This window comes from Pezoporus wallicus, unplaced genomic scaffold (genome assembly GCF_028554395.1).
Source record: "Pezoporus wallicus isolate ANWC-B61680 ecotype Strahan unplaced genomic scaffold, APGP_CSIRO_Pwel_v1 contig_4788, whole genome shotgun sequence".
Lineage (NCBI taxonomy): Eukaryota > Metazoa > Chordata > Aves > Psittaciformes > Psittacidae > Pezoporus > Pezoporus wallicus.
The window spans coordinates 1,116,616-1,129,387 of record NW_026638769.1 but is presented as its reverse complement, the minus strand read 5'-3'; the positions used below and the strand labels follow the sequence as shown (position 1 = coordinate 1,129,387).

Below are 12,772 nucleotides of genomic sequence, written 5' to 3'. Positions count from 1 at the left end.
TATTTCTCAGCCAAATGAACAGAAATTGTCTACACTGTTTACGATTAATCTACAAAAAATGAAAACAGGCTATTAGTTCAAATCCCTAGCTATTTCCTGGCACTTTTTTAACAAGATGGCTTGCAAAAAAACAATCAGACAACACATAAATGTAGAGCATATATTTAGTCTTCTAGTCATCTCTCTTTGTGTCTTTCAAGAAGACACACCACGATATAGATACCAAAGTAACTCAAGATGAAAACCTCAAACTGGAAACAACTTATCAGCTTGGTGCCTTACTCAAGATGATTAGCCAGACTTTCTTAATATAACAGCATCTCTACACAATGCCATCCAAACACATCAACTCATACACAGGAGCAAGTACTTGCAATGCAGTGCTGCACTGTGGGTGGAGATAAGATTCATACAATTATGTAAGTTTGACTCCAGATGACAAAACATTTTAAATGTAATTATTCTATTAGATGACAGCAATAAAGTCCTATCTGCAACCAATATGGAGGTTCAAGTCTAGAAGAATATACAAGGATCTCCACAAAATGTCAAAGCGTGCCACCATTACACCTTACAGAAATGAAATTCAGCTTATTGCCATATTTGCTATCATCACAGTAATATTATTTTTTCCCACAGGACAATGATTTTGCTATTTAGGGCACAATTAATAACCTTACAAAATTCTACAATTCTAAAGCATCATCTTCTCTGTCATCCCATGCTGAAGCTTATATTGCAATACTTCCATGCCTTCATCCATTATTAATACATCTGAGCAACATACTTTGCAACATACACCTGCTGAAGAATATTAGATCTAGCAAAACTACACTTAATGAAGTACTTCAAAGCACACAAGACAAAAAGACACACAGAGGAAACAAAGAACAGTTCTAGAAGCCTATCCACACCGAATTCCTTCCAGCCACCTGACCTGTCATTTTAAACCACTCCAAGTTTATCCACATGACTTGAAATCGTAGCATAGTTTGTAGTGCGTACACATGTATAAATTCCCCTTATATGTGGGATTCATCGCTCTCAGTTAAAGCTATGTAAAAGTTATCTACTATCACAGCTGCAGAGGAACATTCAGTTCATACTGAAGGCAGCTTCAGCAAAAGGCTCTCTTCTCACTCTAAGTTAATTGCCCTACAACTAGACATTAGTTAGTAGAATGGCATTCATCATATTACAGACTGCTTCTGTGCCATGCACTTCCTAATCTAGCACAGTTTATGTTAATACAACTGCTACCATTAGGAGTGTCCAGTGTGGCAAATATAGTCCTTTCCTAACAGGATGACACAACCAGGAACCCTGCTTCATGCCAGAGTTATTTTCTTCTCATCAAGATAGAGCCTGGAAAACCCTCTAATAAAACTTAAAGGCCTCTCTGCTTGGTAATATTAAAGTATTATGTGGAATATGACTTACTGCATGTGCCCCCAAGCACAGAATTCTATGCAGAATGATGACAGGTGTAGATGAAATAAAACTAACAATCTGGCAAAAATGGTGCTCAGGAAGAATTCAGTGCATAGATCTAGAATATTTGGCCTATATTCTTGTACTCTTAGTTTCATTATGTACAACTGCCAAGATATGTTAGTCCTTTGATTCACAGATTACTTTCAACTCATGCAGATCCTCATCAAGAATATGTATATGAACAGCTTCTTTTGCAAGCAAATATATTCAACACTGGCAAAACTGGGTAGTCCACGAGCTGAATGCTTTCCTCTTAAAGGAGGAGCATTTTTTAAGAGACCCCCCTAAAAAGTTTACCAGAAGTCTATTTTATATGCCAATAAACTGCATATCAAGCATGTTTCAGTTCTTTATCTCTGGTTAAACTACACAGCTAATAAGATATCCTTAATTTAAAAAAATAAAAGAGGTAGAATTGGTTTGATGGGAACAACCTGATACGATCATATTATGTCTTCTGATTCTGCTTTGCATTGTACTTAACCCATACAAGCACTGTTCTCTAAAACTTGTAATCACCCAGCCTTTTAAGTACCTATTCCAGTGTGTTTTGGTTTAAGCAGCCTGAGAAGCAACAAAGTACTTTATGGGTTACCTCAGGCATCTCAGAAAAAAACATGGAAGAATGATGAAATTCTAAAGTCACCTGAAAATTTTCTTTGATAGTATGTAAGAAATGAGGTCATGCTAACTGCTTAATTTTCACACTTTGCCCAGCATGAACACTCTGTCCTTTCATTTTTGGAAAAGCTGTAAGGAAATCATAAAACCTCATAACTACCTGATAGAAACTCCGTCATATCCAAGTTTTCCAGCAATATTTTAAAAGGCCAAGGACAGATAAGCAGTCCAGACAATGGCACAACTGCTAAGATTTCACCCCTAATATGACAACACTGACAGAACACAGCTGTAATATCTGAGACTACCAGCAGTATCTTAACTCTGTCATATGAAAAACTGATTTCTGGAACTTTCTGTTAAGCTCCAGCTGTAAGTTATACAAATCAGGAAAATAAGAAGCCACCAATTACTACAAGAACATGAGACTGTCACCCTGTAGAAACTAACTACTCATAAGCTTTATTACCCAGAAAAAAAAACAATGAAGAAATCGAAAACTAGAGGTGCAAAACTTGCAAACAATAATATATTTTCTTCCAGAACTATGTGACCAAGTCAATATTGAACTAGCAATCATGTCATCACTGCCTGTTTCCCCTTAAGCCATGGTTCTTGCCAATGAAAATGTTGAGAATACTGACAGACATACATCTCTGAATCAGCTGCTGTTGAAAAGTTTTTTCTTTGCTTCCCCAGCTTATTATAAATGTTGCAAATAGTGTAAGTTTATACAAATTGGTCTTTTTCCTTTCCTCTATTGAAAACAGAAATCTATAAAAGTCAGTACAAAGAACAGGCTGGTTACAAAACACACCTACAAACTTTTCTGCAGAATTCATGCTATATTTTTTAATTATCTTACTATTTATAATGTGTTTGCACTTTACAAGTTTTAGTAACTTGGAAGCTACAGAAAAAGCCAGCAGAAAACTTGCTTACAGCTTGAATACAGTCCCTTTAAAAAAACAAAGAAACAAAAAAACAAACCCCAAACAATTTGAGTTTTATACTTTACAAACATGAATTTAGGACACTGTATAATGTTCTATAGCACTTGAGTGGCACCAACTTAATCTGAAGCCAAGCCTATATGAAGTATGAGAAAGAACTGACCCCCTGTGGCCAAAATATTGCAAAACTACATTATTTACCACCATTGTCTGAATCTTCTTCAGATAGCCACCACAGCACAGAATCCTTTTTCTTTGTTTCTTTTTTCCTGGGCTGTCCCAATGTCTCGAGAATGCTGGATTTTTTCTTTGAATTTTCAAGTGAATCATCTGAAAGAGACTGAGTCAAATGCATACCAGATTAAAGACAGCTTTCACATTTTCACATTGACTGCCTTTCAGCCACTCAGTTCTGGACTTTGAGCTCAGATGCTTCTCTTTACTCACCACTGTCTGCCTTTTTTGTATATGCATGACAAAGTTGAGTAAGAAAACTATTTTCATGTGGCATAATACCACATGTGATAATAACCCCATTGCCAGTATTTGGGTATGTTAAAAGTTAACTGCTTAGTAGAGTATACGTTCAAATGAACAGCATAATCTACACTTTTTCATTTAACTACAACATAAGAGAATCAAAATCCTGACTATATCCCTAAAGATAATTCAGTAGAGCAGAAAGTTTTGCGTTGGCCTTGCTTTGTACATGAACAATGTTATTAATATTCTAAAAATAAGTCTTCACAAGTAATATTCCAGCTCCCAGCAAATCGTATTTCAAAAATTAATTTTATACTTTGTGTTCATGGAAATTAACAGAAATGCCAGAGCCATTCCTACCCAGCTATGTAGCAAACTTTCATATGTGTTAGTCATCCACACTGATTTTAACTGATGGCTTAAATCAACAAAGCAGAAGTCTACGAGTATGAACATTGTATGAACTTAAGTTACTGAAGAGTTAGCAGGAAGGAAATGACCCCCACACTCCTCATGAGACAACAGCACTTTTCTTGAAGTGATGAAGCTTTTTTTTTTTTAAGCTAATCTCTGCTCTTTTCCTCACAGCAGGCCCAGAGCCACAATTAGCTATCCAGACACTGAACAAAGAAATATATTCATTAAGCTAGTGCACCGCAACCTTACATGCTGCTTTTTTTTTTTTTTCTTGTGCTTAAACTCAGTAAACATGGGGTTAAGGAAAGGGGCAGACTTTTTATCTAAACTTTAGCCACAATTGTTGAACCCAATTGTGTATAAGTGTCTTAATGAACAGAGTTAACAAAAAGCCATAAAACATGAAAAACAAAGAATTCATATATGAAATGCACCACATGTGAAAAGTTCAAAACCTTTTGTAATAGTCCCAAACAAGAAAATTTGACAGTATTAACAGAATACTAAAGCCAACAGGATTGTTGGTACTTAATATGTAAAACATGATGTTTTATTAAAGCAAGCCTCTGCAGTCCACTGCCCGATGCCTATTACATCAAAAGCACTACCATTAAAACCTATCTTTACTGTATGCCTAACGTTTCAATTTATAGGGGCCTAATAAGAACATTCATAAATCAAATGCCAATTATCGAGAACTACCATATAAGAAAATTATTGTGAATATCTCTAACCAGTAACATCCTTAGAGCTTATCATTTCACTTGAGAAAACTAAATGCCTGTCACACTTAGTAAGAAAATTTAAGTTCCCTGAGCCTTGCATTTTAAGAAAATGCAATTCTAATAAATTATAAAACTGCCAGACAACAGGATATGCTGCAATTTCTTTCCATTGGCTCAGTGACATAGAACTGAACAGCCTTACATTCATAATAAATGTCCTATAAATAACACACTAGTCACAAGTACGAGTGTCACTGTCCCTGAAGGCTGGAGTGCCTCCTGCTACCTAGAAGTACTGACAGGCGCTTGATGCAAGCTCTATTATCACTTGCTGTTTCTTTTATGACTAACAGTATCCTCTCTTTTGCAAGCAGGATTTCAATGATCCTCATACTCCTTAGAGTTTTGTAACTAAAGAAACTGTAACTCCCACAGGCTGTTCCCAAGTTCTGGAAACTTTCTAGGCCCAGCCATCTTGTTAACTGCAAACAGTAAAGTTGCAGCAGCTGGGAAAGAAATTCAGACACAAAAATACTAGTGCATTTTCCCCAACATCAGCTGTCTCAACAGCTAAACTTACAGACTTTGTTCTTCCTTTGAAAAAAGTACATAGATTGATTCATTTATTTGGCCCAGTAATGGCTTTTCAGCGCCAGTAAGTGCCACTGATTTCTTCCTTCCGCTCCTCTATAAAACAGTCTGTCAGCCTTTCAGGTACACAGACACAGAAAAAGAAGAAAAAAAGTGGCAGTTGCTTAATCTTAACTAAAAGTAAAAAAAATAAAGAGAGCCAGTTTTAACAACTGCGACAATTACACGGCACATAATCAGCTTACCACCTCCTATACACATGAAGAAACTTAAGGAAGTAGACAGGTAACACAGGATTGGATCTAAACCACTCAAACATTCATGATCAGTTGTCCTAATTATTTCATGAAGTTTCTTCAATATAACTCCGAATGATATTTTTAGTATGCAATTATTTTTAAAATATATTTGCTCTTCTAATAAAAATGAAAAATGTTTTTCAAACATGGTTTAATGTGTAGTTTTACTCTTCCAGGCACTATTCTATGGATTTCCTAATAAAGATGGTATAGCCTTTCCTTCTGAAAGTCTTCCTCCTCAACCGCCCATGAATATCAAGCCAAATAAGCCAACCTAGAAAACTAGAAGCAGGCAATGGTTTTTTCATAACTTGGCTTTGCTTGAAGTGTCATCAAATAAGCAATTAATTGAACCACTGTGTATTAGAGCAAGCTTCTCATGCTGCATGTCCCAAGGGAACTTCATGGCCAGCATTCTGAATCCTAGGAGCTATACCAATGACAGACGATGCTTAAGGGAAATTAAAGTGACGAAAGAGGAAGCATACTAAAGCAAGATACTGGTGGTGGGGAGCGGAAGGACCACAGGCACACAGACAATTGAAGAGGAAGAGAGAATCATGGATGACAACAGGCTGTTCTGGCAAGGGGTTTGAAATAAACTTGACCAGGCAGAAGGAATCATTAGAAGACCTATCCTACATAAAGCAATTGTTATCTCTCATTTGTGTTTCCTTCTGTATATTTACAAAAGCCTAGAAACCCCTCTTCACTGATAGCTTCAGTGCAAATGCCAAAAGACTTTAGTTTAATCCCCATATTAGACCTGCACCATCCAAATGTATCTGCAGTCTTTCTTATAACTTTATACATTTTAATCACAAATATACATACAACCCCTTCCCCCTGAAAAAAAAAAAAGCCAGTTTCACCATGAGTTATTTAAAAGGGAAAAAGAAAAAAAAAAAAACAACCACCTTGCTCCATTTCTTCTCTAAAAGATTTGCTTAAACAGTATTAAATCTTCCTCAAACTACTAAGAAACAGTTTTCCTATTCCCCCTTGTTATACTCTCAACACAAACATCACCTACACAGCAATTTCAAACAGTGGAGCACACCAGTTTCTCATCTTAACATTAAAGGGCTGCGCACTTTTTATTAAAAAAAAAAAAGCAAAGGGAGGAACATAACAGAAGATGCAGACATATAAAGTAACAAAGAATAGATAATGTCATTGTTATTTGGGTCCCTATCTAGCTCACAAAACATAAAACAATGCATACTTTTAATGACAGAATTGGTAGCAAATATATCAGTAGCATCATCTGTCGCTGGTATACTATAGTAAACCAAACTGTTTTAATTTGAAATGGTAAAAAATAATTAAGACATGAGTTATTAAAAGTTATATTTTCTGGAACTTGCCAAATACCACTTAGAATAATTCAGTGCAGCTATTTTAATTTTTTTCTAACTCAAGCATTCTCTATGTTGGCAGTAGCTAAAGAGCATGAAGAACACTCCAAATGAGGAACAAAATAGTAGAAGCAATCATATGCAGAGTTTGACAGATGCACAAAATAAACCAAAGAATAAGCCTCCTTTCTCTTCCCCAGATCAACTCCCTTTATAACAATAGTAAAAAACTTTTGACAGAAAGGCACAGCCTAATTTTCTATTTTTAATAACTATAATGTCGATGAATTGAAGAATGTCATCTCAATTACATCATCAAATTAAATTACAAAATTCACCTCTAAATTATTTGTGAACCTTAATTTTCAGATGGCATTTTGGTTTTCTATTCTCTCAATATCGGATTTCTCATTGACGTTACATTTACATGAGTTACAGACCTACCTGGGAAAGTTAAAATCTTCTTGATAAAGAAGCCTCTCATTACTACAGATCTTTACTACATAGTAAAAGGTTCAATTTTTATAGAATCAAGCACCTACATTTTTCACAAGTAATTAAACTGTAGCACATCCTCCACATGAAAAACACTTCAAGCATACATTACATATAATAGAGACCCCAAGAATATTCTCTGCCAGCATTAGCTACACTTACATACAGTAGCAGAATTTAACAAAGGCCTTAAGCATGTGGTATTTTTATCTCAGGGTTACCACATTGTGTGTCTGATAGACCACAGAGAAAATTCTGAAATTAAAGGTCTATACATAGTGGGAAAAAACCCACATACCTAGTTAGTGCATTTGACCAAATCTGATAATTGTTAGCTTAAGTCATAACCCACTGACTTGCTTGTATTCAAAAATCATCAAGCACCATGGGGAATAAGAGGAATCAAATTAAAATTTTCTAATCACTACTTCATTTTGTTAGGATTAGTAAGAATTTTTAAATAGAATTCAGTGAAATTAGATATTGCACAGAAAAATAAGGAAATTATTAAAACATAGCTTGTGCTTACATACAGGAAAAGTTTTTAATCTCATTTTCAACTATATTAATTTGAAGCATCTGTTACTAAATAACACAATTAAATTGAAACAAAAATAAAGAAGGGCTCTTTCTGAAAATACAACCTAGCAGTGATGACAAATAAACAAAATTATTTATTTAATCACAAAACTCTTCCATTTAAATAACACAGCATAGTATGAATTAAGTGTAGCAATTAAATTAAGACCTTGCAAAGACCCCAACCTGAGAGCTATGTGAATTACGTGATAAAAAACACAGCTGCATCTTCCATTTCATTTCCCCCTCTATTTTAAAGAGAAAGGATGTGACCTTCCTCTAAAACATACCTCTTTCAGAAACTCTTCAAACTGCTCATCTAATTCTTCTTTAGAAAGTTGATGAGCCATAATCTGCACCTGGATGTTACCTTCCAAACAACAGAGTTTAAAACCTAAGATTTAAAATAAAATTAATTATAAGCATCTGAAATTAGAGGCAACCCAGTGTTTTCCTGTTTTCATAGACAGCTTTAAGCAAAAAATAATTCTCGAGACTGATGACAGATTTCATTCCTCCCACCCCTAATCTAAATTATTTACTTAACAAAACAATCAATGCAAACATACCTGGATCACCTAAAATTCCTTATAATCAAAACACTCATTTTAAAAATAACAGCTTCAGCAATCAAAATTTGGGTGATGGATAAAATATGATTTTCTTCAACATCTCTACACTTCAAAAGACAGCTCTCTTAGCTATCCACAATTAAGCATTTTGGTAATGAACAAGAATCCACTGCAGTAATACTTCCCATCTATTTTAAGGCCTTTGAATTCCTTTTTATGTTTTTTTCCTCCCAAACTGGAGACATCTGGCATTTTAATATTGTTTGACTGTCCCCACTGTGCCTGGAACTCAGTAAACAATAAATACATGAAAGTGTTTAAAGATTATAGGATGACATTTGGTTTGATATGCCCTGACACGGAAGGCCAGTGGCACTTGTCCCCCTCCCATTCCCTGAAATTTCTATTGACTTCTCAGGTATAACACATACTCCACACTCAAAACTCTACAAAGTTTTTGTATATCAAGCTGCTCAACATATATGGCTACATTCAAAACTGCATATGTATAACATTAAACTATCCTAGCCTCTTCCAGGCTGAGAAGTGCTATGTAAACATAAAAGGGCTACACACTTGCAGAAATGCTTTTACCATTAAAAAAAAACCTTCTCTCAGTATGGAGCCCTCTCAGTATAAGGGACTGTTACCCACCTAGTGAATTGATTTTGATAGGTGAGCTGTGACAAGTGCTTCCTGCTTTCACTCCTTATTCATCCATAGACCACCTGATACTTTACCTTCAGCAGGTAAAAACCAAAAAAGTTATAGCAGACTGCCTATGAATTCAGTAAGCTATCCTTGTAACATACACTTATTGAGTAAGATACCCTTACATACACTTGGCAGTACCTCTGAAAACATGGTGAGATTGTTACCTCTCACGACACAATCCAGTATCCTTTTACACATTCGTTTACAAGGAACGCTAGATGCTAAACACTAGATGTCTTACTAGCTGTGATAACTATTTCAGCAAATGCAGAATACTTAATGTCAGCCTTACGAGAAAAACGTTCTTCTCACATTATCTGTACTTCTATCTACCCTATAATTACATCTTTCACAAAATCTAACAATATGAAACTTTATTTTTCCAAGGGACAACAAATATGTCCGCCAATCTCCGTAACAGAAGATTATCGACAAACATCACCATTAGCAAACACACACTACGGCCATACCTTGAGAACTGGAGGCTCACAAATGACTTTGTAGGTAAAACAAAGAAGTCACCTACTGAGGTATATGCTATAACACAGTGCAGAAAGCAGAAGGTTTTGTAAGATACAACTAAATCGCAGGGACGAAGGAAAGCTTATACAGCCTAACACATTTCCCATAATCTTTTAATCACCCCAGCGTCAGGACCAGCCATGACCCGATCCTCCTCCTTCTCCAGCTTCCCTTAAAGCACCCGCAGAGCAGGCGTAGGCCGGGCAGCACCCCTGGCACTGACGGGCTCGTCCCAACCCCAGCCCCGTTCTCTGGGCCCAGCGAGTGCTGCCGAGTGACTGCGACAACCCCGGCAGGGCGGGAGCTCGGAGACGTGCAGCCGGGACGGAAGGGGACGGGAGAAGAGAAGCCACTAACGGAGCACCGCCAGGCAGAGCTCGGCTCCGCGGACCGCAGGAACACGCTGCAGAGCGGCAGGGGACGGAGCGGCTCAGAGACGAGCGCAGCTCTGCCCCGTGGGCCAGCAGCATACCTGGGCCACGCCTCGGCCATGGCAGCCTCCTTCGCTGGCAGCACGGCGCGGTTACTTAGGAAACCTTCGCGGCCACCGTACCGCCCGCCAAACCACACTGCAACGGGGCAGGGAGGACACAATACGTGATCCCGACCAATCCGCCGGCCTCCTTCTCTCCTCGGCCCTCCCGCCACGACGCGCATGGCGCGACACGTGACAGCACGGCACGGTGCCCGGCGGCCATTACTACCGTGGCAAAGGTCGCCTCGGCACAGCGCGGCCCGACCCGGCCCGGCCCGCGCGGCTGAAGCGGAAGTCACCGCGCGGTGATGTGCGGCACCGGCGCCATCTGCTGGGCAGCGGCGGGCGGCGCCAGCGGATACCGGCACCGGGGAGAGCGCCTGGGCAGCGCCGCCGCCGCTCACTGCTTCTACCATGAGAGGTCACGCCAGGATAACGCTGCAGCACCCGGCCCGCCGTGGCCTGCCCACGCACCTGCCTCCGCCGGGACGGGATCGGGACTGTCTGCCCCGGGCTGCTGGCAGCGGGAGCAGGGAGATGCTGGAGGCGGCCGTAGTCATTCCCTCGCTGTCGGTTCTGAGCTTGCCGCTCGCGTTGTTTCTGTGTTCGACTGCGGGTGGAGCGGCGGAATTAAAACTAAATAAGCGGAGACCTTGTTGCAGCCTTCCAGTACCTGAAGGGATCTGCAAGAAAGCTGGAGAGGAACTTTTTGCAAGGGCGTATAGTGACAAGACAAGGGGGAATGGCTTTGAACTGACAGAGGGTAGATTTAGATTTGATATTAGGAAGAAACTCATTACTGTGAAGGTGCTGAGGCGCTGGCACAGGTTGCCCAAACCAGCCTATGATTCTCTCATAAGTGTGTTTCCTTGTCTGGTGGCAATGCCAGGTCCACACAGAGGACAAGCCTTGTTTCTTTCCTGAAGCCTGTGGGGCAAACACTGTGGCCACCTGCAGCCAAAATCTCTGCCTCAAGTTTCTGAGGGATGTGCTTCTCCAGGAGTTGGTCAGCTGTCTTTTGGAAAAGCAATATGTGAAGAGTTAAAAGGGCGTTGCTTTCGCTACTACAGAGGTCAAAAGCCAAACCATTCCTTCTCGCTCTTACAAAGAAATCCCCTACTAAAGCTTTTTCTAATGTTTCAGCCTTAGATGTCAGCTGCTGTGCTTTTAATGCATTTTAGCACATCTCTGGAAGTGTTTAAAATACACAGAGAAATTAATGACCCCTGTTTCCCTGACCACTGTCTCTCAAATAACCACAGAACAATTGCAGTCTGTGCTTGCATGTGCTCCCCAGCTAGGGTCTGTCAGTTGTGTTTGTTGTGAGAGTCACGTTGCTTTAGGAATTTTTACACCAGCATTTAGTAAATGGCAAAACAAGCTCACTTAAGAATACAAATGAACATTGTTCGCACGCACACACGCACATATTTTGGTTCTCTGTTGAGCAGACTTGGAATGAAAAGATTTTGAAAGGAAGTTTTCTTCAGCGGGTGTTGGATACTTGGTGCAAGTGAGAGGCTAGTTAAAATCTTATTACTGTCTCTCATTTCCTGTTAGCTTGAGAAATAAAGACCGTGCTTCCAATATGGCCTTTATGTATCCCAGATTTTTTTTTAATGCAAGTATAAATTATAGTTTAATTCAAAGAAGCAGAGAAATACAGGCTATTTTCCACCGAAGTCTGTAGAAATGACTAAAGGTGCTGAAGCACTTCCTTCAATCAGGCCTTTTGTCTGCAGATGGAGTATTGTATTTCCATTTGCAAGGTATGGGTCATTTATTTCATCTTTGTGTGCAACTTATGCTGCTGTCTGTGGGAAACGTGGGAGCTGATCAAGGACAGGATGCCCACAGAAACTCATATTCTAGAGCTATTTGTTACGTGTGACAGCCTGTTGCTGGTGAAAACATCAGTTTCCAGCATTTGCTCTCTTCTCTGGTCTCATGAAAAAGCATGGAGTGAGGCGTGAGCATTTAAAGAGAAATATGGAAATTAATTAAGGAATGTCAGTCTGATGCTGCATGCCTTGATCCTGCTCAGATTTAAGCCAATGCAAATTTTGCCGTTAACTTCAAAGTAATAACTGTGACATCACTCATTGATCATGAGAGTTACTTCATATATAATCAAATAATCACATCAAGGGCTCAGTCCTTCAAGCTGCTGAAAAACTGTTGCACATTGAAGCCTCTCTGTTTGCAGAAATAGGTTCAAAGAGGCTTGTACAAAGTATAGAAAAATGTGCAGAGGGATCAATGCTGTTTTAAACCTCAGTGCCCATATGGGAAGGAAAGAAACCACCAAACCACTCTTGATGACTGTGGTGGAGAGGAGGCATTGCCTGGTGTTGAAATGTCATCCAGTGCATTCAAATAACATGCACAATAGCCACTTAAAAGATTTTCATTTCCTTCTAATGCCAACCAGCTCTTAGCAGTGGAGCTTAGAAAACAGAGCGCAAGGCTAGCCA

The 12,772-nt window shown here is 39.0% G+C and overlaps 1 protein-coding gene across 1 annotated transcript in view; it reads right to left on the bottom strand.

Moving 5' to 3' along the window:
- CEP162 (centrosomal protein 162) overlaps positions 1–9,320 on the bottom strand; it is a 45,052-nt gene extending 35,732 nt beyond the window's left edge. The window contains exons 1-3 of the mRNA XM_057412442.1: positions 9,242–9,320; positions 8,306–8,409; positions 3,270–3,408 (exon numbers count right to left, since the gene is read on the bottom strand). Coding sequence (XP_057268425.1) covers positions 3,270–3,408; positions 8,306–8,365 — 199 coding nt within the window. The 5' untranslated portion in view covers positions 8,366–8,409; positions 9,242–9,320. The remainder of the gene's footprint in view (positions 1–3,269; positions 3,409–8,305; positions 8,410–9,241) is intronic.
- Between the last annotated feature and the right edge of the window lie 3,452 nt (positions 9,321–12,772).